The sequence below is a fragment of the Ipomoea nil genome, unplaced genomic scaffold (genome assembly GCF_001879475.1).
Source record: "Ipomoea nil cultivar Tokyo-kokei standard unplaced genomic scaffold, Asagao_1.1 scaffold0268, whole genome shotgun sequence".
In the NCBI taxonomy this organism is placed as follows: domain Eukaryota; kingdom Viridiplantae; phylum Streptophyta; class Magnoliopsida; order Solanales; family Convolvulaceae; genus Ipomoea; species Ipomoea nil.
In genome coordinates this window covers 5,300,862-5,328,298 of record NW_017616696.1, presented here as the reverse complement: position 1 = coordinate 5,328,298, position 27,437 = coordinate 5,300,862, and the positions used below count along the sequence as shown (strand labels likewise).

Below are 27,437 nucleotides of genomic sequence, written 5' to 3'. Positions count from 1 at the left end.
ATTGTAAAGCAGGTCGCGATCCTTCTATTGATGGTGACATAATCTGCAATCTGCAAGCTAGCACATCTACAACTTCAAGTTCTGAGAATACAGAGAAGAGTGGCACACTTCACAATGATGTTAAGGAATTTCTGTTTAAAATGCTTGGAGATGGCTTTTCATTCAATATGAGTACGATCCAGAATGTTGTTGGTCAATGTGGAGTTGAGTTCATGATGAAGGATGATGCTTCATGTTGATGGTTTCTCTAGCAGAGCAGAATCTGATGGGTGTATAAGGAGGTCCACCATTCTTGGTGGACTCAATGAGTAGCCTATGTTTGCAGTCCTCTTTATTTTTTGTGTTTAAGCTGGGCATGTAGGATCTACATGCTCCAGCTTACGGGGGGGTGTTGGAGGATAAAAATGTAATCCTCCCCTTCCATTTTATTTTCCTTTATTTCCCTTTTATTTCTTTCCCTTTCTTTCCCTTATATAAACAAAACCAGTGTAGGAATATTGGACTTACCATCAATAATAACTTTCTTTCTTGTTCATCTTCTGCACCTCTTCTTCGCTCCATCTCTGCCTCTTGTTTATCTCTGCTTTTTGTTCATTCAATGTAATCCCTATTCCGACAACTAGTCCGAAATTTATTGGATTATCCCAATAGTCCGAGCCACTTAAGGCTATTTTATTTTTCACAAGTGATATGAAACAAAATATATATGAATAAAATTTATGTCTAAACTCACATCTTTAGTAATTGTTAATAAATTTGTATATAACATTTTAATAAATTTCTTACAAAAAAATATTTTTTTATGAAATTAAATAATGAATACAATTCAACTTATTATAATTATTACTCCGTATATCATACTGTAAATATATTAATTATTGTTAGTTAAATTTAGAAGGTTTATATTGATTGAAAGACTTATATATATATATATATATATATATATATATATATATATATATATATATATATATATATATATATATATTTATTTATTTATTTATTTATTTATTTATATTTATTTATATTTATATTTATATTTATATTTCGTAGGGTAAATGTGTTAGTTTATTAAAATTGAAAGTTTAAAATGTTAATTTGAAAATGTAACAATTTAGTTGAGTTCACTGATCAGTCCGACAGTTCGAGGTTTTAGAGTTAGGATCAAGAATTTTGAACTCAACAAGAAAAAAAAAAAAAAGTTCAAATTGATAAATTCAACAGTTCAATAGGACTAACTCAAAACCGAACAAGTTGCATTAGGCCAATTGATATTTGGTACGCTTGTGACCGTTGTGTATATGTATACACACATATATATGTAATTTTACAAGTTTATCGTGACTAATAATTACCTCATGATTTGAAATTCTTATCCAACATTTAACATGACATGTGATTATTTATATACCTCACCACACCAAATAATTAATTACATGAAAATTAGATCAAATGCTTTTGAGTCATGACCATTATTTTATACTCCGTATATAATTAAATTCACAACAAAATTCTGTTGTAGATTGCATAGATAGCGTAGGATTCAAAAGTTTGGAAAAAAAAAAAAAAACCGTGTTGAAAAAAATCAAAAAAGAAAAAAAAAAAAAAAAAAAAAAGGACATTTATTGGTTCTCTTTGAACCTTATCAAGCATTATTAGATAGTCCTTTCCTAATACGTATCAACCCTCGACAAGAATACCAAATGATACAACACTTAGCTTAAGTGAGTTAAGTCAAAACTCTAGCTATCACAAAAGTTTGCTCATAAGCGGAGGTTGTTATTTTTATTTTTTATTTTAAAGTAAAAATAACATTTTGAGTGGCTATTTTGTGAATTGTGATACAAATATATGTGAGGTTCCACTTCTAATTTTGATCGTGTCAGAGTGGATTCGAGTTCTTTGAAATGAGACGAAAAAATTGATATATTAATTATCAACGTAAATTTATTTAAGATTAAAAAATAAGAGAAGTCGAATAGTATGATGGTACTTTGTGCTTAAGCTCAATTAGCTTAAGCTTTGTTGATTAAGCACTTTGGTGCTTCTTATGGAAGCATGGATGACTAAACTTAATTAGACATCTTCTAGAAAAATTATGTCAACGCTTTCGAAAATTCGAAATGCTCTCCTTGTGTTCTAACACTACCACGCTCCTAATAGCACCATCGGGTAGTGAATTGATTTTAAGGAGTGCGTATGTTAAACACGACTTGAATTTTCCTTTTTTTTTCATTTTTTTTTTCTGTTGAGATTTTGAGATTATTTTCTAAAATTTGAACACTTAGATTTTTTATTTTTATTTTTATTTATATAACCTAGCAATATTAATCTTTTTTTGGTGGTAAATTATTTTGATAAGTGGTCGAATTAAACTATTGAGTTCTGTTGGAGCAAGCTGTGGTGCTTAAAAATCTCCCAAAATAGAAAACTTTTCTAGAGCTTTGAGTGATATTCTCCCTACCACTAAGAATTTGCTTTGAGTGATTTTGTGTGTCATGTGTAGCATCAATCAACAAGACACTATGCATGCATTGGTGTTGTGTGGCTTTGCTAGCTCCGTTTGGCGCGAATCTAACCTTCCAATCCCCAACATCTTGACAAATGTTTTTCACACTTGGTTTGAAGAAGTTTTGGATATTCTAGACTCTAATCAAATGATTTCCACAACTGCAATTTTATACAATATTTGGAGAGCATGGAACGGGGCGGTGTGGGAGCGTTTCTTGCCGACGCCGAGAAGATTGGTGACTTCGTCCGCCGCTGCCGTGCATGCATGGTGCACCGTTCAGCCGAACGACGGTCGACAGCATCCCACTGCTACGGCCACGCTGTCACCTGCCGCGGTCCCCGTTCGACGCCGGCTATCAACCTACGATGAATTGTGCCACGGTCGGCGCTGTATTTCTCGGCGACGATGGGGGCTTCATCTCGGCCTTCAACACCCGGTTACCGAACGGCTTCTCTCCGCTATTGGCCGAGGCGCTAGCATGCAAAGAAGCTTTATCCTGGCTAAGGGGACGAGGAGAACACAGGGTGGAACTCCACAGAGACTGCATAACTCTACAACAGTACTTGTCCACCAACACAGGGCCTCTCCGTTCTTACGACGTTGGCTTTGCTATATTGATGGTTGCAAAACTCTCTTTTGCCTTTTGCTCTTTTAAGTTTGTTCCTAGATTAGCTAATTTAATAGCTCATACTCTTGCATCTTTAGTCTTTGCTCAGTCTATTGCCATATAATGGGATGATATCCCACCTGACTCTATTGCTGGTTATCTCTAATATATGATCGTTGCTACGGTTGCTTTCAAAAAAAAACTATTGACCTCTGCGACTAAAAAATATCGTCTTTAACCAATTAATCCATGCGTCACTATCCCAAAATCCTTTATATAATAAAGCTATATGGTTTGGAAAATAATTAATGTTATAATTAATGCCACAACATCCTTTATTATAAAATAAAAAAAAAAACACAACATTTAAAAAATAAAATAGCTATATATTATATAATCATATAAAAAATATACTTTTGAAAAATAAAATAGCTATATATTATATAATCATATAAAAAATGTGTTCAATTAGAGTTTAAATTTACACATACAAAATTTGAAATTTGCTTTCTAAATGTAATTATCTTAGTTATTATTTGTATTGTGAAAATTATAATATAGATGAAATACAATTAAGAATAAATCAATATAATTATGTAAATTATCTTTATACGTTTATTTGAATATGCACATAATTAGATATTATATTAACCATACAAAATTATAATTTTAATTTTAATTTTAATTTTGTATTCTATAAAAATAATAAATACTTGACCAATGGAAGCTCAAAAATATTATTATATTAAATAATTTAAAATATTTTAATTTTTCTATTTTTTATTTATATTTATAATAACATGATTTTTTTCTGTGCATCGCGCGGGTGAATTACTAATAATAATAATAATAATAATAATAATAATAATAATAATAATAATAATAATAATTTGGCTTTATTTATTTATTTATTTATTTATATTGTTATGGAGTATACTTGACCACGTCGTAACATTAATTATGAAGTGCATGAGACAATATAATTAGTCCATTGGAGCTAGCCATAGTCAAAACTCAAAACAAACTCGTTGTGGATAATGAAGACTAGGTTTGTGGTCGGTTGACCACCTCACAATCATATATCTACCCAAAACACGTTTAAATTCAATTCAAATCATTTCTGATTTTTTCTTCCCACTTTTTCTCTATAAATTAAAGATGATCGTGATTCCGAGTGATGAATCAACTGTCGTACTAAGTACTACTCAAACCGTGTATTCTACCTCCTTTAAATTTGAAATACAAATTATCTTTTTACACGTTTACGTTCTACTTTCTATTTTCAAACCGTTATATATTTTATATAAAAGAATGTTATTTTTTCTTCATAACTTTCACCTAATATTATTTATATTCATTAAGTGCATTGACCCCATATATTTTTTACCAAATGTTAAACTATTCAATTAGATAGTGTTACGTTAGGAGGAAAATAATAAGGCAAAATTTAGGAGTATATACATAGAGGTGTGTTCAAATGAAAACAAACCTTTGGTGTAAAAAGTGAGGACTATCATGGTTCATCTATGGTTAAGAGTTTTAGTATAAAAAAGATACAGGATTAAATGCTCCACACACTTAGCTGCTCGCTTTTGTGGTTTTTTTTTTTTTTTTTGATAACCCAAGTATTTTTACTTCACTGAGCTATATCTTAAACCCCATGAACCCGAACCAAGGTTCATGAGAATGTAAATCAAATCAATCTAGCTTTGAGACTTCACACAAAATTATACATTTTTGCGGACTAATCAAAATCCAAAATTCAATATTTGTGACAGGAATTGAATCATACACCCTACCGTTAGAAATAAGTCTTAAGTGAGGCTTGTTTTTAACTCATGAGAAAATTGGTTAATAGGAAGCTAATGAATAAAAAAAAATTATTATCACATTTGGAAGTAAATTTAAGATAATATTTTTTTTCTTTAAAAAAAGAAAAAAAATAGTCAACATTAAGTTAGGTTGACTTACAAATGCAAAATAGGACTGGTAATTAATAAATATAATTTAGAGTTTGAGCTACAAGGCTAATTAGAAAAAGGCAAAATAGTATATGTTAGTCAAGTATAAGAAAAGAGCAATAGTATATGTTAGTCAAGTATAAGAAAAGAGGGCGCAGGCATTGCATTTTCCATTCAAAGTTAGGCCAAGACAGAATGTGACAGCTTAAGGCCATGTTTGGTAAAAATTGGCCTATAGACTAATTTTGATTTATTTGACAACTATTAATTGTTTGATTTAGTTAAAATATCAATATAAATGTTTGGTTAATTAGCTTTTTGTAACTTTAAAAGGCTAAAATTTAAAAAGCTACCCCAAGCAACTTTTTCAATTAGCTTTTGAGAAAAGAAATTATACCAAACAGCTATCAGCTAACAAGCTAATTTACCAAACACTTTTCTATCATCAGCTAATGTTATCAATTATTTATACCCTTTAATTAACACAATCAGCTAACAGTTAACAGCTATCATCTAACAGCTATTTTACCAAATAGGGCCTAAACCGTTTTCCTTACTTTCTTAATTTTGTATTAGTAATTGAAAAGCATAGTGGTGTGATATGTTGGTCCACCACATGCATGTCGACACATTCAAACGGTTGAACGTAACCATGCATCGGAAAGTTAAAAAGGTCGATCTAGACACATATAACACGTGTAATAGATGTGAATGGGTTTGAAAATGGGAGTAAGATTACTAATTTCGTTGGCTTGAATGGTTACCATGATTATTTCTTCATTCTTTTTGCAAAAAAAAAAAAAAAAAAAAGACCTCCTATAAAAAGACTAATTAATCAGTTATTTCTTTCATATATTGTTCCCAACATGCCAATATTGGCACTAATGGTACGTAAATGTAACTCGTTGGTGAGATTTTGACGGAATGGCTGAAAAGACTATTTTTTCAACAAAAACAATAGTTATTGACTGTAATTACAAAGTTTGAAAGTCGCTGATCAATCCTGATAGTGTCACTACAATCGTGGAATTAAAAGTGTAAAAAACTCTGAAATATTTTGATTATTAATTTAAATGTAAATTAGTTAGTTGGTGAACGAATTGTTAATACAATTAAAATATTAAAAGATTGATATCAAATTTTTTGAGTATAATTCAAATTATTTTCATAGAGATGAGATGTCAGATGGTGTATCAAAAAAATTATTTACTTTTATCTTTATTATGATATTCCGTTTTTTTCTTTTTTAATTTACACATCAGTAGAAATAAAACAAAGATTGTAGTGATCACTTGTAATTAGGGGGCATTTTGTAGTATGGAGGGAATTAGAAGGAAAAGGGAAATTGTAATTTCATAGAAGATAATTCAAGTAATGTAGTTTTTTTTTTTTTAATACTATTGATTTTATTACAATGCAGTATCTAGGTTCTCGACCTATTGAAGTATAAAGAATCAATCTCAACCTATTGAAGTATAAAGAGCTTCCACTAAGACTCGATCCTTCAACCTCCATTGTGAGGGATAATTTGGGTGTTATTGGACTATAAGGTCCTTGGAAATAATGTAGTTATGTAGGAAAGAAATTGAAATGTCTACCTACCATGTAAAGCTCGAAGGATTTTTTTTTTTTTTTTGATACATTAGGGGGCCGTTTACTAACTGAAAAATAGAAAACACAAAACATGTTTACTAGCACAGTTTCCCATTTTGAAAACTGAAAATAATTTTTGAAAATTTTTGAAAAACTGGAACACACTCTTAAAAATTATTTTCTAAATGGAAAACATAATCATCTATCATCTATTTAGTTATATGTCACTATAACCACATTCCTATAATTACATTCATTATCATTTTATTTTACTTATCACTATCTTCTATCTCTTCTACTTACTTTACTTATTTAAACATAACTTATTTGCTTACACTTTAAAGTTAGACATTATTTACATTATCAAAATTAATAATTAAACTCTATATAATGTTTTAGATTTTGATTGAACTCAATAGATTATTAGTTCGAATATTTTTAATTATGTTACATCGTAATAGAAGTTCAGTCCAGATATCGGATATTGAAATCTCACATATATTAGAATCCAAAGTAAAAGTTATATATTCATATACATGTCATTGAAATGAATATATCCAAAAAATATTTTAAATATTAACTCAAATATTAATATTATAAAAACTAAATTTTAGGTGAAAACTGAAAAATTAGAAAATAGAAAACAGAGAAAATTTTTTGTCAGTAAACAAGGGTTTTCTAAACAAAAAACAGAGAATGAAAACTGAAAAAAAAAAATAGAAAATAGAAAACAGAGAACAACTTTTTGTTAGTAAATGTACCATAGGTTTCTCAGTTTACGCTAGACTAATCCTAAGCCTCTAGAATCCTTGCGCAATAGTCCGTGGAAGTATTAAAGCTCTTCTCCAATTTTCTGATGTTGTGAACACTATTTTGAATCCTTGCTATATGATTTGGTACCATGATGACCTACTTATTATTAGCGCCCTTCTTAGAAATTACTCCTATCCTATTTAGCTGCTCATATCTTCCGTTGAAGCTTCATATGATGCATAGAAGTCCTTAATTAAAGACTTAAAAAAAAAAAAAAAAAAAAAAAAAAAAAACTTAGTTAAGGAAAAAACAGTACAACTATAAGTCTTTCGGGCATAATCTTCAGGATTTTCAACGTCTTCTAAAATGTCTATTAAAGTACACTTAGTGGTTGTCGCTCTCCCAGAAGGCAATAGTACGTCTTCCAAGCCTGCGCATCTCAATTTTATGAACATATTTCTCAAAAGTGGATGTATGCAGGGAGTTAGTGAAAAATATGCTAATTATCACTAGAGCAAACTTTCTCAACAATAATTTCACCTCTTGTAGAGCTCATGTGGGTAAAATAACTTAGGTTCAATATACGAACCATTTGATCTAGTGTCTTTAAAACTCAGCAATGTACGCTTAGATTGGGGTGCAACAAGACATTTCAATTATTAGCTTAGTACCGTTAGGAAGAGTTCTCGTCATTAGATATTGTTGTGATATTGATACTTGTCTCAGTCAGGGTAGAAAAAACCTTCTATCCGTAGGATAGTATGTGTGGTTGCACTATCCACTAAACATAATGTCATTTCGCGCCCCATTGTGCAGGTAGATATAAAATTTATAGTGCGCTCACCGGAGATTATATTTATAAAATATAGTCAATGACCAAATTGAAAATTTTGCTATAGTCAATGAACCATTTCGGTAATTAACTCTATAATATATCTTTAATCTAATAATATAATATATAATTAATTATAATGCACTTCTAATTCTAATAATGTAATAATTCATATAATTAATTGTTCATATATTTCTATGTACCCACCATAGCATCAGATACGTGCAATAACGTAACTAGCGGGAAGAAGCTAAGGTGGAGATAGATCATTATATTATAATCATTTAGTAACATAAAATGATATTTATTTGTCAACACGTCAGTTCAAAGCTATCAATTTAAAGAACAAATTGCACTTTTGGTCCTGTGAGTATTAGGGTACTGACAATTTGAGTATGTGACTTTCAAAACTCCCAATTTAAACCTTTAACTATGCAATTTTTGGCAGATTTGGTCCTCCGGGCCAAATTGCCGGCCAATTTTGGCCGGAAAAATTAAAACTATTTTTAATTATTTAATTATGAGGGCAAATTGGTCATTTTAGAGTCTTCTTCTTCATTCACCCCCTTCTTCTTCATTCTTCTTCTTCTTCATCCTTGCACTGGGAGCCAAATTAATCTCCGATCCGATCCGATCCTCCTCTTGGCTGGATATAATGAAGAAGCAAGGTTGTGAAGTTGAATCATTGGGCATCAGCTACTCAATCTCCACTCACCAAAAACACCATCGCCGCCGCCATTTCAAGCTCTTCAGCAGAGATGTCTGAGATGAAGAAGAGAAATTATCGGGCGACGGCGGGGGAGTTCGTGTTGTGTTGAAGGATGTGAGCTGCCACGCGAAGCCATGTGAGATTCTTGCCATCGTCGGCCCCATCCGGCTGAGGCTGCCAGCACCGGAGCTGGGATCACGGGTGACTCAGTTGATCGAAGAACTCGGGTTGAGTCACGTTGCAGGAGCTCGGGTTGGCGACACGGACAGGATCCGGAGGATTTCCGGCAGCGAGAGGCGGCACGTGTCCATTGGCGTGGAGGTTTGAATGTGGCGCTTCTGGAAAAGGCTTCAAAGTCACCGGGAATGGCAGGCAAAAGGCTTCAAAGTCACCGGCTCCGTTTGCGACCTATCGTCCAGGGAATAGAGGTTACTCGATCAAAACATGAAAACAAAGCAACTAACACGATAATGTCAACCGTTATAGACCATACGAAGTTAAGGATAGCAGTGGCGGTAGTGGACGACGGAGACGGCGGAGGCATGGCGATTATAGGTGAGGGAGCGGCGGTGGCGGCGGCACTGGACACCGGAGAAGCGACAGAAACAGGGGACGACTCAGCTCCCAGTGCAAGGATGAAGAAGAAGAAGAACGAAGAAGAAGAGGAACGAAGAAGAAGGGGGTGAATGAAGAAGACTCTAAAATGACCAATTTGCCCTCATAATTAAATAATTAAAAATAGTTTTAATTTTTCCGGCCAAAATTGGCCGGCAATTTGGCCTGGAGGACCAAATCTGCCAAAAATTGCATAGTTAAAGGTTTAAATTGGGAGTTTTGAAAGTCACGTACTCAAATTGTCAGTACCCTAATACTCACAGGACCAAAAGTGCAATTTGTTCCAATTTAAATTATTACGGAGTATTCATTTATGTGTCACTATGTTATATGTTAAAGACTTCAATTTAGACCGAAGTTTTATTTCTTTTCAAGAGTTTGTAGAAGTACTGAAGTATGCATTCTACTTCACGTTTAAAATTAACCTAGTTTTTATATGTTCGAGGTAAAAAATTAAGTGCTAAATATTAATATTTAATATTAAAATTTTTTATTAGAAATGTAACCGTCTCTTAAACGATTTGCGAAGTAATTAGCTCATGCTCTTGCTAGAGCCACGAGCTCTCGGGCTGTTTCTTTAGAGTGGTTGGTTTCACCTCATTCTTGTGTTGAACACTTGATTTTATCAATGATAGAGGAAAAGGTGTGATTATTCCATTTTTTCAATCTGATAAGGTCAAAGACTAGATGTTTTAATTTGTCGATCTAATATTTTGTTGTCCACTTTTCAAGTAGATAGAAATTTTTGTCCAACTTCTGTGTAATGATGGACATGCAAATTTTACTTATGACCCATATAATTAAATGGAAAAATGACTAGAAATACTGTACCCTAACTACTTATGGATGCACCCAAAAAAAAATAAAATGCAATAGTATATTTTTACACACCATACAAAATTAATTTTTTAAGGTTACAATTAAATTTTAATATCATTATATCAATCGAATTAAACAATTACAAACTTTGAATATATAATTATATTTTAATTTTATTCTCTAATTTAATTACATAATTTTAATTGTGTATTAATTGTGAAATTTATAATGTGTTACGTCTAATAAATTGTTGTTTATAAGTTTTCAATTGAATTAGTGGATCTGCATCTTCACGGAACAAAATTAAATTGACAAAAATTGTACTCCGTAATTAATTAGATGCATGCACGTCCAAGTGACCAAGTTAAATATAGTCAACTTGATTCATATACAGCTAAATAAGATTCTAATCTAATCTCACCCAATTAAAGCTAGCTACTACTTTTCATTTCTTCTTCCAAGGAGTCGAAGATGCATGCATGTCCAAACTTGGGTAAACTATGCATGCTTCTCAAGTTAAGGACAGAAAAACATTTGACCAGACTTTTATTCCAAGAACGACATTTTGCTAATACCTCATCAAACAAAACATTGTCCTCAGATGCCAAATTATGACGTGAATTCTTTTCTATTTCAATTATATTGCAAATTTTTTTTTAGTGTATCCAAGATTTTCACCATCGGACACTGTGACTAATCCCCTCGCTGAAGCGTAGGGACCTTTTTTGGGTGGGACAGCTGACCTGAAGATTTAAGGTTGTTCCGTACTTAAAGTTAATAATCAAACTCTTGACCTTTGGTTAAGGATGGATGAGTCAATTCCACTCAACCGCATCCCAGGTTTAAATTATATTGCAACTAATATAATCCTTCGTATTTTTGGACGAGAGGACCGATTAACGCATCTTAATTAATTAGGAATACATCATAAAAACGTATTGTCTTGAAATGGTCATCGGAGTTTTTTACATTTTCTATCATTGGATGCTAGGACTGCTGAAACTTTCTTCCAGAATGAACCTCTACTTTATCTTTTGATATTTTTACTAGTTTTTTTTTTTTTTTTTGGAGAAAATGTCACTTTTATAGAGTCAGCATAAGTTTAATTAGTCTTTTAAGTATTATAAATTATAATTTTGACCCTTATTAATTAATTACAATATTGACTGAAATAGAAGTATAGAACCACTTAATGAAAGTTACATTTTTTGTCCTTCATTATCTCAAGAAGACGAAATAATTGCTATTGTGACTAATTAAAAGCCAAATTTGCAACTCAAAATAATCAGGAATTAAACTTACACTACCTTATAATTTAAGGACCAAAGTTTCTATTTCTATTTTCATCTTCCATAGTTCCATTGGTGCATCCATTTAAATATAAAAATAAAAATAAAAAAATCTCATCGGTGATGCTAACATGAAAACTGTATAAAAAAATATCATCTGATTATGCCATAATTCTCAAATTGACTATCAATTACTATCCCACTCAAAATGGTATCTCCGCTATGCAAAATTTACTTGATTTATTTTTTTTTTTTAGTATAAATAATCTATTATTAAATTGAGTGAATTTAAAATATAATCTTAATATATCAAAAGGAAGTTTCAATGTATGTAGCACATGATGTTGGGTTATGAAACTCATTATATATACATGGTATTTATAATTCTATTTGTATAATGCAACTATGCAAGTGTATACATTTGGGGATACATGCATACATGCAAGATAGCCTTTTTACTTGGAAATGGAGAAACTCCAGAAATGTGGATATTTAAATACGTATTTTCAAATAATTTAATTGTTTCAAACACTGTCATGTACTCTCCACCTTCATCATCATCGATCATATATCCCTCGCCATGTTACTATAAATTGTCTTATTCTTCTGTCATTTTTAGTCAAAATACAGCCCTTGAGGAATATCACCGTACCCAGCTAGCTAGCTAGATTCCTTACCTTAGTAATCCAACATTGTTTCATACCCAAAACAAGGATATTATTATAAGTTTATAACCAAAAATTAATAGCGGGTTCGATCTTATATTATGTCCTTATTTTTTATTTTTTGAGTTGTTAGTGGGCAAAAGTTTAGTCTGGTCAGTTAAATCATCATGATTAATTCCTTCACAAACTGTCGGGCCTGAGGTGGACGATTCCACCTCTTGTCACAAGTATAACATGTCATTTTGGTGTGGATTGCATATTTTAGCTGGTTTAATGAGTCAATTACTTCTTCTTCTTTTAAAAAATAAATAAATTACAGTCTAATCAGATTTTTTGGGTGTAGTTTGATGACTAATTTGACTCTCATTCTTTTTTTTTTAATGCATTGTACTCCAACTCCACACTTTAGGTTGTCTTCATCCCAAAAATTTTGCCAATTGCAAAATCGATGATGCGGCCTGGCATACTTTTGTATAAAATAATTTTTTTAATCTTTTTTTTTTTTTGCTTACATTTGTTGCAAGCTTTCTTTTTTAGAAAACTTGCAAATGACATAAAAAGTTGTCAAAGTTTTCCAGTTTTCGATCTATATATATATATATATATATATATATATATATATATATATATATATATATATATATATATATATATATATATATATATATATATTATTGAAAGTTGGACTGTTTTTTAAAAGTGAGAGGGTATTGCAAGGATGTAGAAAAATAGTAAAGGAATTGCAAATTTGATGATGTGAAAGCTAGTAGGATCCACTTTTGAAAGTAATTAAAATGCGACCATTTACTTACCTTTCATTACACTGATTTTTTAAATATTATATTAGTTTAATGAATGTTACTTAGGCGTCTACATTTTTTTTTCATTTATTTAGCCATTAAATAGTAGAATTAAAGTGTGATTAGGCCTGTGCACAACCCGACCCACCCGTTCAAACCGACCGACCCGACGACCGAGAGAGACCAACCCGGAATGACCCGAACCCGACTCTCATTACCCGATCCGCCATGCAATACGGCGTCGGTTTAGAAGGTTCGGGTGGGGTATACAATTTTGCCAACCGACCCGTCCGAATACCCGAACTATGCTAGGGTTCCCTAAGGCTTTGTATTAAACGGCGCCGTTCCATCAATGTATATATATATGCCTTCCAACACTTGGTCTTCATTATCTCATCTGCGCAGCTGACCTAGGGTTTGAGATCTGAGATCGCATCTCTCATTCTCTCGACTCTCAACTCTCTCAGACTCTCAACTCTCTCAGACTCTCACTCTCTCAGTCTCTCAGACTCTCAGAGTCTCACTCTCTCAGAGACTCAGAGTCTCAGACTCTCAGTCTCTCAGAGTCTCAGTTCTCTCAAGACTCATCAGTCATCTCTGATTCTGTAAATCCGTAAGGTAAATCTCTAATCTCTTAATCTCTAATATCTTAGTCTCTATTTCTCTAATCTCTAATCTCTTACAGTCTTACTCTCTAATCTGTAATCTCTAAATCTCTAATCTCTTAATCTCTATTGTCTAATCTCAGGGTTCTCAGAATCGAAGCGTTGCAATCTCTAATCTCTAATCTCTTACTCTCTGTCTCTGTCTCTCTGAGAGTCTAAGTGGTGGAAGCCGTGGTGAACTGGTGATTAGAAGCCCTTGTTCTCCGGGGATTATTTGGGAGAAATCAAGTAAATCGTAAACCCTAGTTTATATTAAGAAAATGTTTGTGACTTTGTGTTATATTATATCATTATGATGATATGTGGTGAATATTTTGAGAAAGCAGTGTGAAATCGAAAACCCTAGTTTTATATATCTTCATTTATGTGAGATACTGAGATGTATTGTGTTCTGTCTTTTCTACAATGAGTCTGTGATGAATATTTGGTGATATATTCATATATTATGCTATTTGTTGGTGGAAGCCTTTTACAAACTAATTTCTAAGTGTTGATTTTGTGAAATCTGAATTTTATTCCATGCAAATTTGTAATCTACCAATCCGAGTTAAAGGCTAAAATGTGAAATCTCCAGTGTGTGAATTTCCATTTATTGGTGGAAGCCCTTAACTCAAATCCAGATAATGATGATCTGGACTGAGTTCCTGAATCTGGATTTGTTTGTATAATTGTATATGTTATTATGTCTATCAGTTTATGGATGTATGACCCTTAATTGCTAATTGTTAAATCTGGAAAAATGATGACACAAACTACTATGTCCATGTGTCTGATTCTGGATATCTTTGTATGTTTAATTGTTTATTATGTAATTTATGTGGTAGTTTTAGTGTTAATGTGTTATGTCACACTCACACAAACTGAAAAGTGAAAACTGGTACCCATCTTTGTAGATGGAAAGTGCCACTCAAATGACTCAATCTGGACTTCCACCCTCAACTGAGGAGGGGCCTGGAGGAGTAACCCAAGGCACTGAGACAAATGCTCCTCAGCAGCCTGAGGTTAATCCTGCTGTTCCTGCACAGAAGAGGAAGAATGTGGAGTCTAGATCTAAGGTCTGGGAACATTTTGAAAAGATATATGATTCTGAAAACAAAGTAGTAAAGGGGAAATGTATATATTGTGCTAAAGTCTATCACTGTGAGAGTAAAAAGCATGGTACTACCTCTTTAAGAAATCATATGTTGGCTTGTCTAAAAAATCCACATTCTAAGGAGACTAGGCAGTCACTGCTTACTTTCACTGCAATGACAACATTTGATACTCAAGGGGGTGGGGGTTCTGAAGGGGTTGTTGGGGAGTTAGGGACTTGGGTTTTCAATCAGGAAGCCATTAGGAGGGCATTATGTGAGATGATAATTATTGATGAGCTTCCATTTAGGTTTGTGGAGGGGCAAGGTTTTAAAAGGTTTATTTTGGTTGCTTGCCCTAGATTTTGTATACCTTCTAGGTGGACAATTTCAAGGGACATTTACCAAATTTACCTTGATGAAAGATTAAACCTCAAGAAGCTGTTTAGACTTAACACTCAAAGGGTCAGTTTGACAACTGATACCTGGACCTCTGTGCAGAGGATCAATTATATGTGCATTACAGCCCATTTCATAGATGATCAGTGGAAGCTGAATAAGAAAATCATATTCTTTGTCCCTATTTCTTCTCACAAGGGTGAGCATATAGCCAAGGCATTAGAGAGTTGTTTGATTGACTGGGGGATTAGGGATGTTTTTTCTGTCACTGTTGATAATGCTTCTTCCAATGATACTGCTATTAGTTTTTTTAAGTCCAAATTGTTGTTTTAACTATTTGATTGTTATATTCTACTCAAATTGGCATAATTAGTACTCTATTTTACTCTTATTAAATCATAGAGTTATTTTAACTATTTGATTGTTATATTCTACTTAAAACCAATTGTTAATAAGTAGGTCTCGGCCGAGGCCCAACAATTCCCCAGCACCTGCTGCAACCTTTGAACACCAAGCTCAGTTGCGCAGTATACCCTAATGTCTCGAATCGAGCAGGGGCTGAATTCAGCCAACCCGGCTGACGCTCAACAATCCCAACAATCCCCGAGCACCTGCGGTAACCTTTGAACACCAAGCCCAGTTGCGCAGCATGCCTGACTCGGTCCTTACCCTCTGCGCCCATCATCCCCTCCCAGGACTTGGCCCGACCTACGCCACATTCCACCTGGGACTAGACTCGGCTTTCGCCTCACCATCGATTCGAACCCGTGACCACGGCTCTGATACCAATTGATGGACCTCAGCGCTGCATTATGCTTACTTCCCAGGGCACCCATTCTGTGACTGCAGTAAGTCAAGCACACTTAACTATATCTGGTTGTCATATCCTATTTAAAACCAACCGGTGATAAATAGGTGGACCATTTAACCCCATCTCTCCATGGTAAGCCACAACGCCACGTCTCGAATCGAGCACGTGTTGAACTCGGACGACACCCAACAATTCCATACATCATACATGGTATTTCTTCAATTTACTCATTGAGAACTTTTCAAATTTATTGGTCATTTTTGTTTTTACAGAAATTTTAAATATAGAGATTAAATCAACTATTTCAGTAAAAAATTTAAAGACATATTGAATAAGTAACTAAAAAACTAAATCCAAATTATTACCATAATTAATGAAAGATTGAAGTGTCATTAAAAAAAAATAATTATAGGACATTATTTTACCCACAACGTTTTAATAGTTCATGGACAGCCAGCTAAACTAGTTGGTGAAGTTGCCAAGTTGGGTGGGATTTTAAATTTCAATGTACAATTATTTTAATAAGCTAGGCTTTGGATCATGATCGAGTTGATGAAGCTTAAAGATGGGGAAAACTTATACTCCGTATTAATTAGTGGTTAATTATATTGTAATTATTGTGCTTTTTTTAAATGACAAGACATCCATGTAAAAAGTGAGAATTTATCATTATATATTTATTTTGATAAATTAATGATTGTGATTTTTCTATAATTTATTTGGAGCAAAATTGTAATTCATTAAATTTATAACTAATTCACTGAGATTTAATTTTAAATTTTTTAAGAAAGATTAAATTAATACAAAAAACATTATTCATAAGATCAATATAAATGGAAGGTATAAAATATGGATAAATTCACATTTTTTTACAAATTAATAAAAAAAAAAATTCTTAGAACAAATAAAGCATGGTTATACTCCATATGTTAAAGCACATGCTCATGCATTGATATAGGAGTCAAAGCATATCGAAACCTGTGGATCATGCATTAATACAGTGCACAATGTACTATTGTGCACTGTGGCCACTGTAGTTGTGCAGTCTTCGACGTTAAGTTGTGCTTTTTCATGGTCAGTTGTGTGCATTTTTTTAGTGTGCGGGAGTTAGGGTGCTAGTATGTCATTGAAGGTCGTGTAGTCGAAGTTGGAGTATAAGGGAATGAATTGGTAGTGAGTTTTTTAGTTTTTTTTGTTGGCAATGAATAGGTGTAGAATGGGAGGAAAAGTATGAATCTCTTCTTGTTTTGCCGATGCATTAGTTTTATAAATAGACTAATTTACCTTAAAGGATAATTTAGAATTCATAATTTTCGGTCCTCTTTCAAAAAAAATAAAAAATTAGAGAGAGATAGAGAGATAATCTAATCGATAAATTGAGAAATATGAAGGTCTCAGCATTATATATATATATATATATATATATATATATATATATATATATATATATATATATATATACAGAGAGAAGGGGGGGGGGGGGGGGGGGAGGGTTTAGGTGAAGGGTTCCGTGCGGTTGTGCGAAGGACGCACCTTAAGCATTAAAATGGTGCACCTTAAATGTACACAAACCACGCACCTTAAGCACACAAACAAAACACCTTAAGAACACAAACCACACACCTTAAGCACTAAAATGATGCACCTAAAGTACACAAACCATACACCTTAAGCACACAAACAAAACACCTTAAGAACACAAACCACGCACCTTAAGCACACAACAAAGCACCTTAAGAACACAAACCACGCACCTAAGGTTTTAAAATGGTTCACCTTAAGTTTCACCTTAAGCATGACGCACCTTAAGCATACAAATCACGCATCTTAAGAAGGAAAACAACGCACCTTAAGAAGAAAACTCACGCACCTTAAGTTTCAACAACTATTCACATTAAACACAAAATCCACGCACCTTAAGCACAAAACTCACGCACCTTAAGTACAAAACTCACACACCTTTAAGTTTCAACAACTACTCACATTAAGTACACAACCCACGCACCTTAAGCACAAAACTCACGGACCTGAAACACAAACTCCAGTCTCCACGCACCTTAAGCACAAAAATCACGCACCTTAAGCACAAAAACCACGCACCTTAAAAATTAAATATTAAATCTAAACCATAAATGTTAGACCAAACCTAAGCAGTAAAAAGTGAACCACTAAACCAAATAGAAAACAGTTTTTAGTAGTTTTCCAGTTTTTAAAAAAACTTAGAAAACTGTGTTAGTAAACATGTTTTATATTTTTTGTTCTCCAATTTTTTAGTTTTTCAAAAAATTAGAGAAATGTTTCGATTAGTAAACAAGCCCTAAACGTTTGTGTGTATATACCCTACCACTTTTGAACCAAATTATTTTAAATAATCTGATTTCATTTAATTAACTATAAATTTGGTAAATTATAATTTAAAATATATGGTGATCTTGAGCTTTGAGCCTTTGACAACTTATCATTAGTTACATTATTCCTGCAAATGGTTTGTAGAAAATAACGAAATATTAATTATATTGTTAAACATAATGATTATATAAAGCTCATTGGGTTTCACAATAAATTACAAAATAAAAATATAAACTCTAAATTAGAGATGAAAAGCATATTATTATTATTATTATTATTATTATTATTATTATTATTATTATTATTATTATTATTGTGGTTAAAATTATTATTAATTGTTATTATTCTAGGCTTGTACGGAGATGATAATGCCATTAGGTGGTAGCAATAAGGATAGCATTTTCCCAGCTTCGGAATGGGACTATAATGAAAGGGCCCAATATTGCAAAGAAGCCTTCAAAATCGAGCCCCGGCCCAATTGGATTACCACGGAGTTCGGGGGCCACGTAAGTATATTAAGTGAGAGAGTAAAAGTTGAAAGTAGATTTAGAGATTTCAATTTACATTTTCCAATCAAAACTCTATCATATGATGGAAAAAATAGTGATTGCTACAAATAGAAAGTGATGCATGTTAAACTAATTGCATAACTTATTAAAATTTAAAATATATTTAGTTACTTTCTATATTTATCAGTCATTATTTTCACAATTGTCAATGTTGAATTTTTCAATATTTATATTTTATATTATATTGTCATTAAAAAGAAAAAGAAAAAGAGCTTCAATTGTTCAAATGTTGTTTGAATGAACAGAACATTGAGAGGGTTTTAAAAAGGTTTGGTAGCAACATCATCTTCTTTAACGGATTGAGGGATCCATGGAGTGCGGGAGGGTAAGTATAAAATTATAAATAATCTTTTTTTTTTTTTTTTTGCGTGTATTTGTACTTATTTAATTATGTACTTAAAAATATTTGGTATTTATACTGATCAAAATAATATTTTCTTTTAATTTGACAGGGTGCTAAAAAATATCTCTAAATCTTTAGTTGCTATTATCGCAAAAGAAGGTTAGTAATTTCTCTGACACATTTAAATTAAGGTATTGGAATCGTTTATATCATATGACCTTCTTAATATAACTTAAAAGTGGGTATTACTCGAATATTAGGTTTTAGACACCATAAATTATATATTTACATGCGCTTAAATGCAAATGAGACTGTATATAATTTTTTAAGGGAAAAAATTTGTTTTTTTGTTTGTTTGTTTGTAATAGGTGCGCATCATGTGGACCTTAGATTCTCAACAAAGGAAGATCCAAAATGGCTAAAAGATGTGAGGAGGAAGGAGGTTGAAATCATACAGAAATGGATTTCTCAATATTATCATAGTTTAACAGATTTAATTTAGAATTTTGATTGTTTTAATTTTTTTTTTTTTGGGTTACGTAGAAATTCACAATAACTATTCAAAGGTGCACACGGGTTGAACACCACTCTTATGTAATATCCCACAATATAATTACACAAAGATAATTAATTAAAGTGGTGGAGAAAATAAATACTTAGAGACTATTTTGCAATTGCTCGTTATATTACTTTAATTTGTACTTTTGTTAATTCCTTCATAATTATTTAATTCTATGAACTTTCCAATCAACTTGTTAGAGCTAGCTCTCAATTACTTGACATGTTTTATGCTTAGCCAACATTCTATTTGATATCATTTCAGTCCATATTTTGAGATGATATTCGGTGTGAGAATACCTTTTCACACAAATCTACAGTTTCATTATAACAACACCAAAGTATCATCATTTTAATTATACTACAGTTTCATTTGACAATATACGTTGTTGAATAGGCTCTATTTTTTAGTTTTATTTTTCACACACTAGTTTCATTACAACAACATTAATGCGTTATTTTAATTTTATTATAGTTTCATTTCACGACCATGGTACACCTAGCACTGTGGACCATGGTCCCCTGTGTAACAACTGGTTCAATGTACATATGGCTGAATGACAAATAAAACTGGGGTGACGAATTATTGGTCTGAAATTCCAGTCAGGCATGCAGCTAATAACGTAGTAGCGTGATAGAATTATTGCTATTTGTTGGAAAGTTTGGCTGAATGAAAATGACATTTTTTGTAAATGTTTTGTTGTATAATTTCTAGTGATATCCACTTTTGATATGACTCATTTGGAATTTAAGTGAATTTGAATTCTTCTAAGTAAGAAATTTAATTTGATGATACAGAATATATTATAGGTACAAAAAGGATGAGTAATCGAGAAATTAATTTTCAACATATTTGAATTGGGAAAAAAAGTGAGGAAACTAAAGATTATTGAAAATTTTAGAATGGTAATGCAATACAGCAAATTCATTGATGTCCAACCTTGGCATTGCCAAGGTAAACAATATAGATTTAAATTGTTTGCCTCTCACAAAGCTGAACTGTGCTCTTCGAGCTTTCAATATATTAAAAATAAACTTTCAATATTTATTGAAAATTTTTATTAATGGTTGACATTACAATATAGATCATAGTTCATATATAATATAATTTTGCCTGACATCATAACATCCCAATGGCCCAGCCATAAGATTTTCAACCATGGACAATGATTCACATAGTAATTATAAGGTGAAACACTAACATAAAGTACATTTTTAATATACTAAATGTTTATTTTTTTTTTTTAAATATTTATTTTTAATACATTAACTGTTTATTTTTTTTTTGAAAGTTCATTACTTAATATATTTTCAAATAATAAATTTTTAGTATACAAATAATGAACCATCTATATATTAAAAAGCATTTATTCATGGTTCCAGTAGAATTTGCCTCAGATTTCTCCCTTCAAAGTTTACGAGATTCCCATTTAGCATAATAAGTTTTTTTTTTTTTTTTTTTTTTTTTTTTTTTTTTTTTTTTTAAATAATAGCATAATAAGTTAATAACACTGACCCACATTGGCGACATGCCGACATGTCAACTGTCAAGGAATGTGGATGTGGAGAAACTAGGGAAAACTACACTTATGGCATGTTTGATTCATGAAATAGGTCAAAAATGTCAAGACATTCTTTGGAATAGACCTATTCCATTGTTTGGTTCGTCACTTTGTCATGAGAATATTATTCCTAGGAATGACCTATTCCTTTTGTAAGGGGAATAGTCATTCCTAAGGGGAACCTTCGGTATTAATTATTCTCATGCTTATGTAATAGCTTTTATATTACAAATGTCAAAAATACCCTTACATATATATATATATATATATATATATATATATATATATATATATATATATATATATATATATATATATATATTTCTTATTTTACCCCTAATTAAATTTATTTCCTATTTCACCATCATCACCGCCACCATCACCACCACCTCACCACCGCCACCGCCACCGCCACTGTCACCACAATTACCACCACCACCACCACCGCCATCGCCACTGTCGCCACAATTACCACCACCACCACCACCGGTACCACATATTTTTATAAGGGTATTTGTGTCTTTTAAAATATATTTCATTTCTATTGCTTAAACCAACCAAACACTGTAATATAATTTCTAAAGTCTATTCCTTCCGCAAATCAAACAATAGAATATAATTCATATTCTATTCCTTGCATATTTCATTCCTTATGGAATAACATTCTTATTACCCTAAAATTCGTTCCGTGAACCAAACGTGCTGTTAAATTATTAGAAAAAGGGTAGTGAAATTATTAGAAGAACTTGTCAACGACAACGTGGAACGCTTGACATTTACGTATTTTAGCAATATTCATCCATTTATATATAATGTTGAGAACCAAGACTATGTGGTCTAATGGTACCCGTGTTAGACTTCCATTTGGAAGGTTGTGAGTTCGAGCCTTAGTGAAGGTGTAATTTGGCAAGTTGTAAGCACGTGTTTTAGTGACGTCATTTCCATCCTCTCTTATTAAACTGAAGCGAAATTATCAATTTGGTCATGAGTAAACGGATGTTGACAGCTAAACAAATGGGGAATATGATCAAATTGGTTAAGATTTTTAAAGTTGAGGACTTAATTACTCAAGGACTAAATTGATAATTTCACTATAGTCAATGGACTATTTCGGTAGTTAACAAAAGTATTACATTTTTTTCCTTATAAGTAATGTTATTGTCAAATGCATGTTTGTTACTTTTGAGTAAAAATGTAATACTTTTATATCAAAATGTAAAAGTATTACATTTTCTCATATAAGTAATAAGTATTTTATTCCTTATTAGTATTATTAGATTAGATTTTTTTAGTATAAGTACTACATTTGATATTGACCCGATCCAACTCACAGACGATAAGGATCCGTGAGACGGTCTCACATAAGTTTTTGTCTCAATTGTTTAATAAAATTCTTATTATTAAATTTAAAATAATATTTACAATTCCATATATAATATTATTTAAGTTTCTAATAGCTAGTGATCTAAACTCTTACAAAGATTCAAAATTCAAACATAGATTTTTTTGGTCATCTTCAAATTAATTATTTGACCAACTTAATTAAGGTTACCCCATTGTATTTTCCAACTTTAATAACAAGGGTTTACAAGAAGTATAAACTTAAGTAAGGTCAATTAATTGAGTTGATAATTATCAAATGCAACTCTCTTTATGAGTTTGAGCTAGTTTTCTCGTAAATTAAAGTCGATAAAATTCTTTGATGTGATGTTTAAAGAATTCCACTAGGGTATGACGTGGCACTTGAATTTTCAATATGAACTATCCCAAGTGGGCCAGTACCTGTTGATAAGATTGCTCCACAACCCAAAACAAAATAATATTCAAACTTTTCAGTAGTGTACATGAAACTTGAGTAATAATTTAATATATAAATATCGAACACCATAATAGACACAAAATTAAGTTCCATGTATACAAGCACAATCATGAATTCAAGAATATTATTGCTCCTCCTCTTCTCCTATTTTGCTATCTCCTTTGCCAAAACTACACCCACATTTCCATTTCCATTTCCTACCATAATCAACGAGCCAGATGGGTTCTCAGCAGCTTCTACCAAGACCACTTATAATAATCAAGTTTATGACACAAAATATTTTACTCAAATTCTTGACCACTTCACATTTACTCCTCAAAGTTACCAAACTTTCCAGCAGAGGTATCTCATCAATGACAAATATTGGGGTGGTGCCAAGAATATGGCTCCAATCTTTGTGTACATGGGAGGTGAAGATGACATTGAACCCTTTGCTCGGGAAACTGGCTCCATCATCGAATTTGCTCCCCACTTCAATGCTCTTGTTGTCTTTATTGAGGTAAATTCAAATTAGAACGAAGTTAATTGGTAATTTGGTATCTTTTTGGAATTAATTATACCGTACCATAGAGTACTAAAATTCTTTTTATTAATATTTTTTTTTTTGAAAACATAGCATCGGTTTTATGGAAAGTCTGTACCATTTGGAGGAGTGAAAGAAGCAACTTCGAGTTCGAAAACACTAGGGTATTTGAGTTCAACACAGGCATTGGCAGATTATGCAACTTTGATAATTGATCTGAAAAAGAATTTGACAGTAATTGATTCACCAGTAGTGGTGTTCGGAGGTTCTTATGGAGGATGTATGTGCTTTCCTTTTTTGCATTTAATCATTTTTTTAATTGACTTATTATTGGTGGGTATGATTTATTATTATTATTATTATTATTATTTTTGGTTTAAAACTTGTGGACAGCATTGGCAACATGGTTTAGACTGAAGTACCCACATGTGACCATTGGAGCATTGGCATCTTCAGCTCCAATCCTCCTTTATGACAATATTATTTCCCCTTATGCCTACAATGATGTCGTCACCCAAGACTTTAGGGTAATTATATTTCTTGCTCTAATCTCTTGCACTTTCCTAAAATATATGTGTAGAGTTTCACTTTAAAAAAAATTGTCAAAGCATGGCATTTGGTAGAATCTGAGAACCTATTTGTCTCACTGGTTCAGTAGACAGTATTTGAGAAAAGAGATTAAAGTTCGAATCTCAGCACCAATAGTGTGGGGATTATGTTCAAAGTGGGCAGATCTCTTGTCCGCATCGACATTTTACCAGCTGTCTGTTGAACCATTGAGTCATCGTGATCTACAATCTCCAAAATGTTGTGTCAGGCCCTTGAGGGTGGGTCAATTTTTAATTTAAAAAAATTCAAAATGAAACATCCTATATATATTGTTTAATAGAGTGAGAGTGAGAATTGCTACAAGGTGATCAAGGGATCATGGCAATTTCTTCAAGACATAGCTAAACAAAGTGGTGGATTAGAGAGACTCAGAAAATCATTCAGGATATGCAGCAAGTAAGTTTAATTAATTTATGTTTAATTTACTTAAATCATATCATTTTTAACCTAATAATATATAACATTTTTCTCTGCTTTAATTTAATTTTTATGAATATATATACATAGGACAAATTTTAGTATAGGCAGCCTTGTAGATTGGCTTGGTTCAGCATACATTTCCACAGCCATGGCTGATTATCCAACTCCTGGAAACCTCTTCAATCCGTTGCCACCTTATCCTATCAAACAAGTAATAAACTCCACATTATTATTACTATTATTATTATTATTATTAAATCATTTTGAAGATGAAAGTAAATAATTGTGTAAAATAAATAGATGTGTAAAGCAATTGATGATCCAAGGCATGGGAGTGACCCAGTGAAGAAGCTGTATGCAGCAGTGAACATATGCTATAACTACAGCAGGGAAGTCAATTGTTTTGATCCCGGAAATCCTTTAGATTTTGAACAAAGTGCTGCACAGTGGAACTGGCAGGTACCAGCTTATATCTAAAACTTTTTGTCCAGTTATTTCAAATGAAATCAATCAGTTTTTCAATTTTTCCAAATTTCAAATTTTATCTTTCAATTGAGGAAATATTTAATGTAGACCATTAAAATTAATTAGATTTGATCTCATATATATATATATATAGGGTTGAGTTGACATAAGGATCAAAATATATAGAGAATTGTGCGGACTGATTACGGACACACAACAAATTAGTATTATGCACACAATGGCACACAAGAATACATGTAAACACCAAGTTTCGATGGCACACAAGAATACATGTAAACACCAAGTTTCGAACCCAAGATCTATTAATTAATAAACATATGCACACAACATACAAACTGTGGCATATGACTACACCAGTCCTCACATTCCTCTATAATATAGTGGTCCTCATTTGAACTCAACTCATATATATAAAGATATTACTATAATCAAACTCTGGTGTGAACCCTATTTCAATTTTTTTTCTAACATTAGAAAAGTTTAAGTATGATTACGGTGCTGCATTTACTAATGAAACTTTTTTCTTTCTTTCTTTATAAAGGAAAAAAAAAAATCCTTATACATTTTTTTTCAATTTAGAAATTAGAGAGTAAGTATAAGAAAATCATTTTGCATGTAATCAGCTATCAGCTAACAATTAATTTACTAAACATCTTTCTATAATCAGCTAATGTTATCAACTAGGCAAACCCACTAACCCAATCAGCTAACAATTGTCTACCAAACACCCCCATTATTGTTGTTGTTGTTGTTAAAATTATTATTATTATTATTATTATTATTATTAATTGTTATTGTTCCAGATTTGTACGGAGATGATAATGCCAGCAGATGGTAATAATAAGGATAGCATTTTCCCAGCCTCGGAATGGGACTACAATGGAAGGGTCCAATTTTGCAAAGACACCTTCAAAATTGAGCCCAGGCCCAATTGGATTACCACGGAGTTCGGGGGCCACGTAAGTATATTAGGTCACGCCTAGGACAGGACTACTAAATCTAGATATAATCAAAACGAGTTTTACTACATAAATTTTTAATATTTATTTTTTCACTTTTACTCTTTGTTTTTGGGTTACAAAAAAAAAAACGTTTATATCGAAAGTTGAAGTGAAAGAGTAAAAGTTGAGTAGAATTAGGGAATGCAATTAGCATTTTCCAATCTCTATCATATTAAACTAATTGCATAACTTACTAAAATTTAAAATATGTTTAGTTACTTGCTATTTTTATCAGTCATTATTTCCAGAATTGACATTGTTGAATTTTTCAATATTTATATTTTATATTGTCATTAAAGAAAAAAGAGCTTCAATTGTTCAAATGTTGTTTGAATAAACAGAACATTGAGAGGGTTTTAAAAAAGTTTGGTAGCAACATCATCTTCTTTAACGGATTGAGGGATCCATGGAGTGCAGGAGGGTAAGTATAAAATTATAAATAATCTTCTTTTTTTTTTTTTTTGTGCATTTTTACTTATTTAATTATGTACTTAAAAAATATTTGACATTTATATTGATGAAAATAATTTTTCTTTAATATGACAGGGTGTTAAAAAGTATCTCTAAATCTTTAGTTGCTATCACTGCAAAAGAAGGTTAGTAAATCTCTCTCATACACATTTTAAGGTGTTAGTAAATCTCTCTCATACACATTTTAAGGTGTTGGAATCGATTATATGACCACCTTAATATATAACTTAAAAGTGGGTGCTTCTCAAATATCAAATTTTAGACACCATAAATTATATATTTACATGCGCTTAAATACAAATGAGACTGTATATAATATATTCTTCTAAAGATTTTTTGTTTTGTTTTGTTTGTTTGTTTGTTTTTTTTTTTTTTTTTTTTTTTTTGGTGCAATAGGTGCGCATCATGTGGACCTTAAATTCTCAACAAAGGAAGATCCAAAATGGCTAAAAGATGTGAGGAGGAAGGAGGTAGAAATCATACAGGAATGGATCTCTCAATATTATCATTATTGATTGGGTTTTTCAATTTGAACAAGACAGTGTTGAGAACGTGATGTATCATCAATAAAAAAAATACTTAAAGACATTGACAAATGTGTTACATTGTCACCCTACTTATCACCAA

The 27,437-nt window shown here is 31.9% G+C and overlaps 2 protein-coding genes and 1 long non-coding RNA gene across 3 annotated transcripts in view; 2 read left to right on the top strand and 1 right to left on the bottom strand.

The window, feature by feature from the left end:
* Positions 1-14,073, bottom strand: part of LOC109150056 — a 21,821-nt gene extending 7,748 nt beyond the window's left edge. Inside the window, exon 1 of the long non-coding RNA XR_002049081.1 lies at positions 14,001-14,073. This is a non-coding gene — a long non-coding RNA (uncharacterized LOC109150056). The remainder of the gene's footprint in view (positions 1-14,000) is intronic.
* On the top strand, positions 10,646-27,437 carry LOC109149987 (lysosomal Pro-X carboxypeptidase-like). Its single transcript, XM_019297979.1, has 11 exons — positions 10,646-10,650; positions 23,388-23,799; positions 23,917-24,103; positions 24,217-24,350; positions 24,713-24,828; positions 24,940-25,063; positions 25,153-25,311; positions 26,142-26,297; positions 26,681-26,760; positions 26,886-26,935; positions 27,207-27,437. Exons 2-11 carry the CDS (start codon positions 23,392-23,394, stop codon positions 27,323-27,325), a joined length of 1,533 nt encoding a protein of 510 aa, XP_019153524.1. The 5' UTR covers positions 10,646-10,650; positions 23,388-23,391; the 3' UTR covers positions 27,326-27,437.
* Positions 18,803-20,112, top strand: LOC109150041 (lysosomal Pro-X carboxypeptidase-like). Its single transcript, XM_019298016.1, has 4 exons — positions 18,803-18,955; positions 19,264-19,343; positions 19,471-19,520; positions 19,730-20,112. Exons 1-4 carry the CDS (start codon positions 18,812-18,814, stop codon positions 19,861-19,863), a joined length of 408 nt encoding a protein of 135 aa, XP_019153561.1. The 5' UTR covers positions 18,803-18,811; the 3' UTR covers positions 19,864-20,112.

Bases quoted from the DNA above. Each gene is read 5' to 3' on its own strand.
- LOC109150041 (XM_019298016.1), top strand. From the start codon at position 18,812: ATGATAATGCCATTAGGTGGTAGCAATAAGGATAGCATTTTCCCAGCT. The intron at 18,956-19,263 runs GTAAGTATATTA...TTGAATGAACAG, and splicing joins CCACGGAGTTCGGGGGCCAC to AACATTGAGAGGGTTTTAAA. The intron at 19,521-19,729 runs GTTAGTAATTTC...TGTTTGTAATAG, and splicing joins TGCTATTATCGCAAAAGAAG to GTGCGCATCATGTGGACCTT.
- LOC109149987 (XM_019297979.1), top strand. From the start codon at position 23,392: ATGTATACAAGCACAATCATGAATTCAAGAATATTATTGCTCCTCCTC. The intron at 24,104-24,216 runs GTATGTGCTTTC...ACTTGTGGACAG, and splicing joins CGGAGGTTCTTATGGAGGAT to CATTGGCAACATGGTTTAGA. The intron at 25,064-25,152 runs GTAATAAACTCC...TAAAATAAATAG, and splicing joins CACCTTATCCTATCAAACAA to ATGTGTAAAGCAATTGATGA.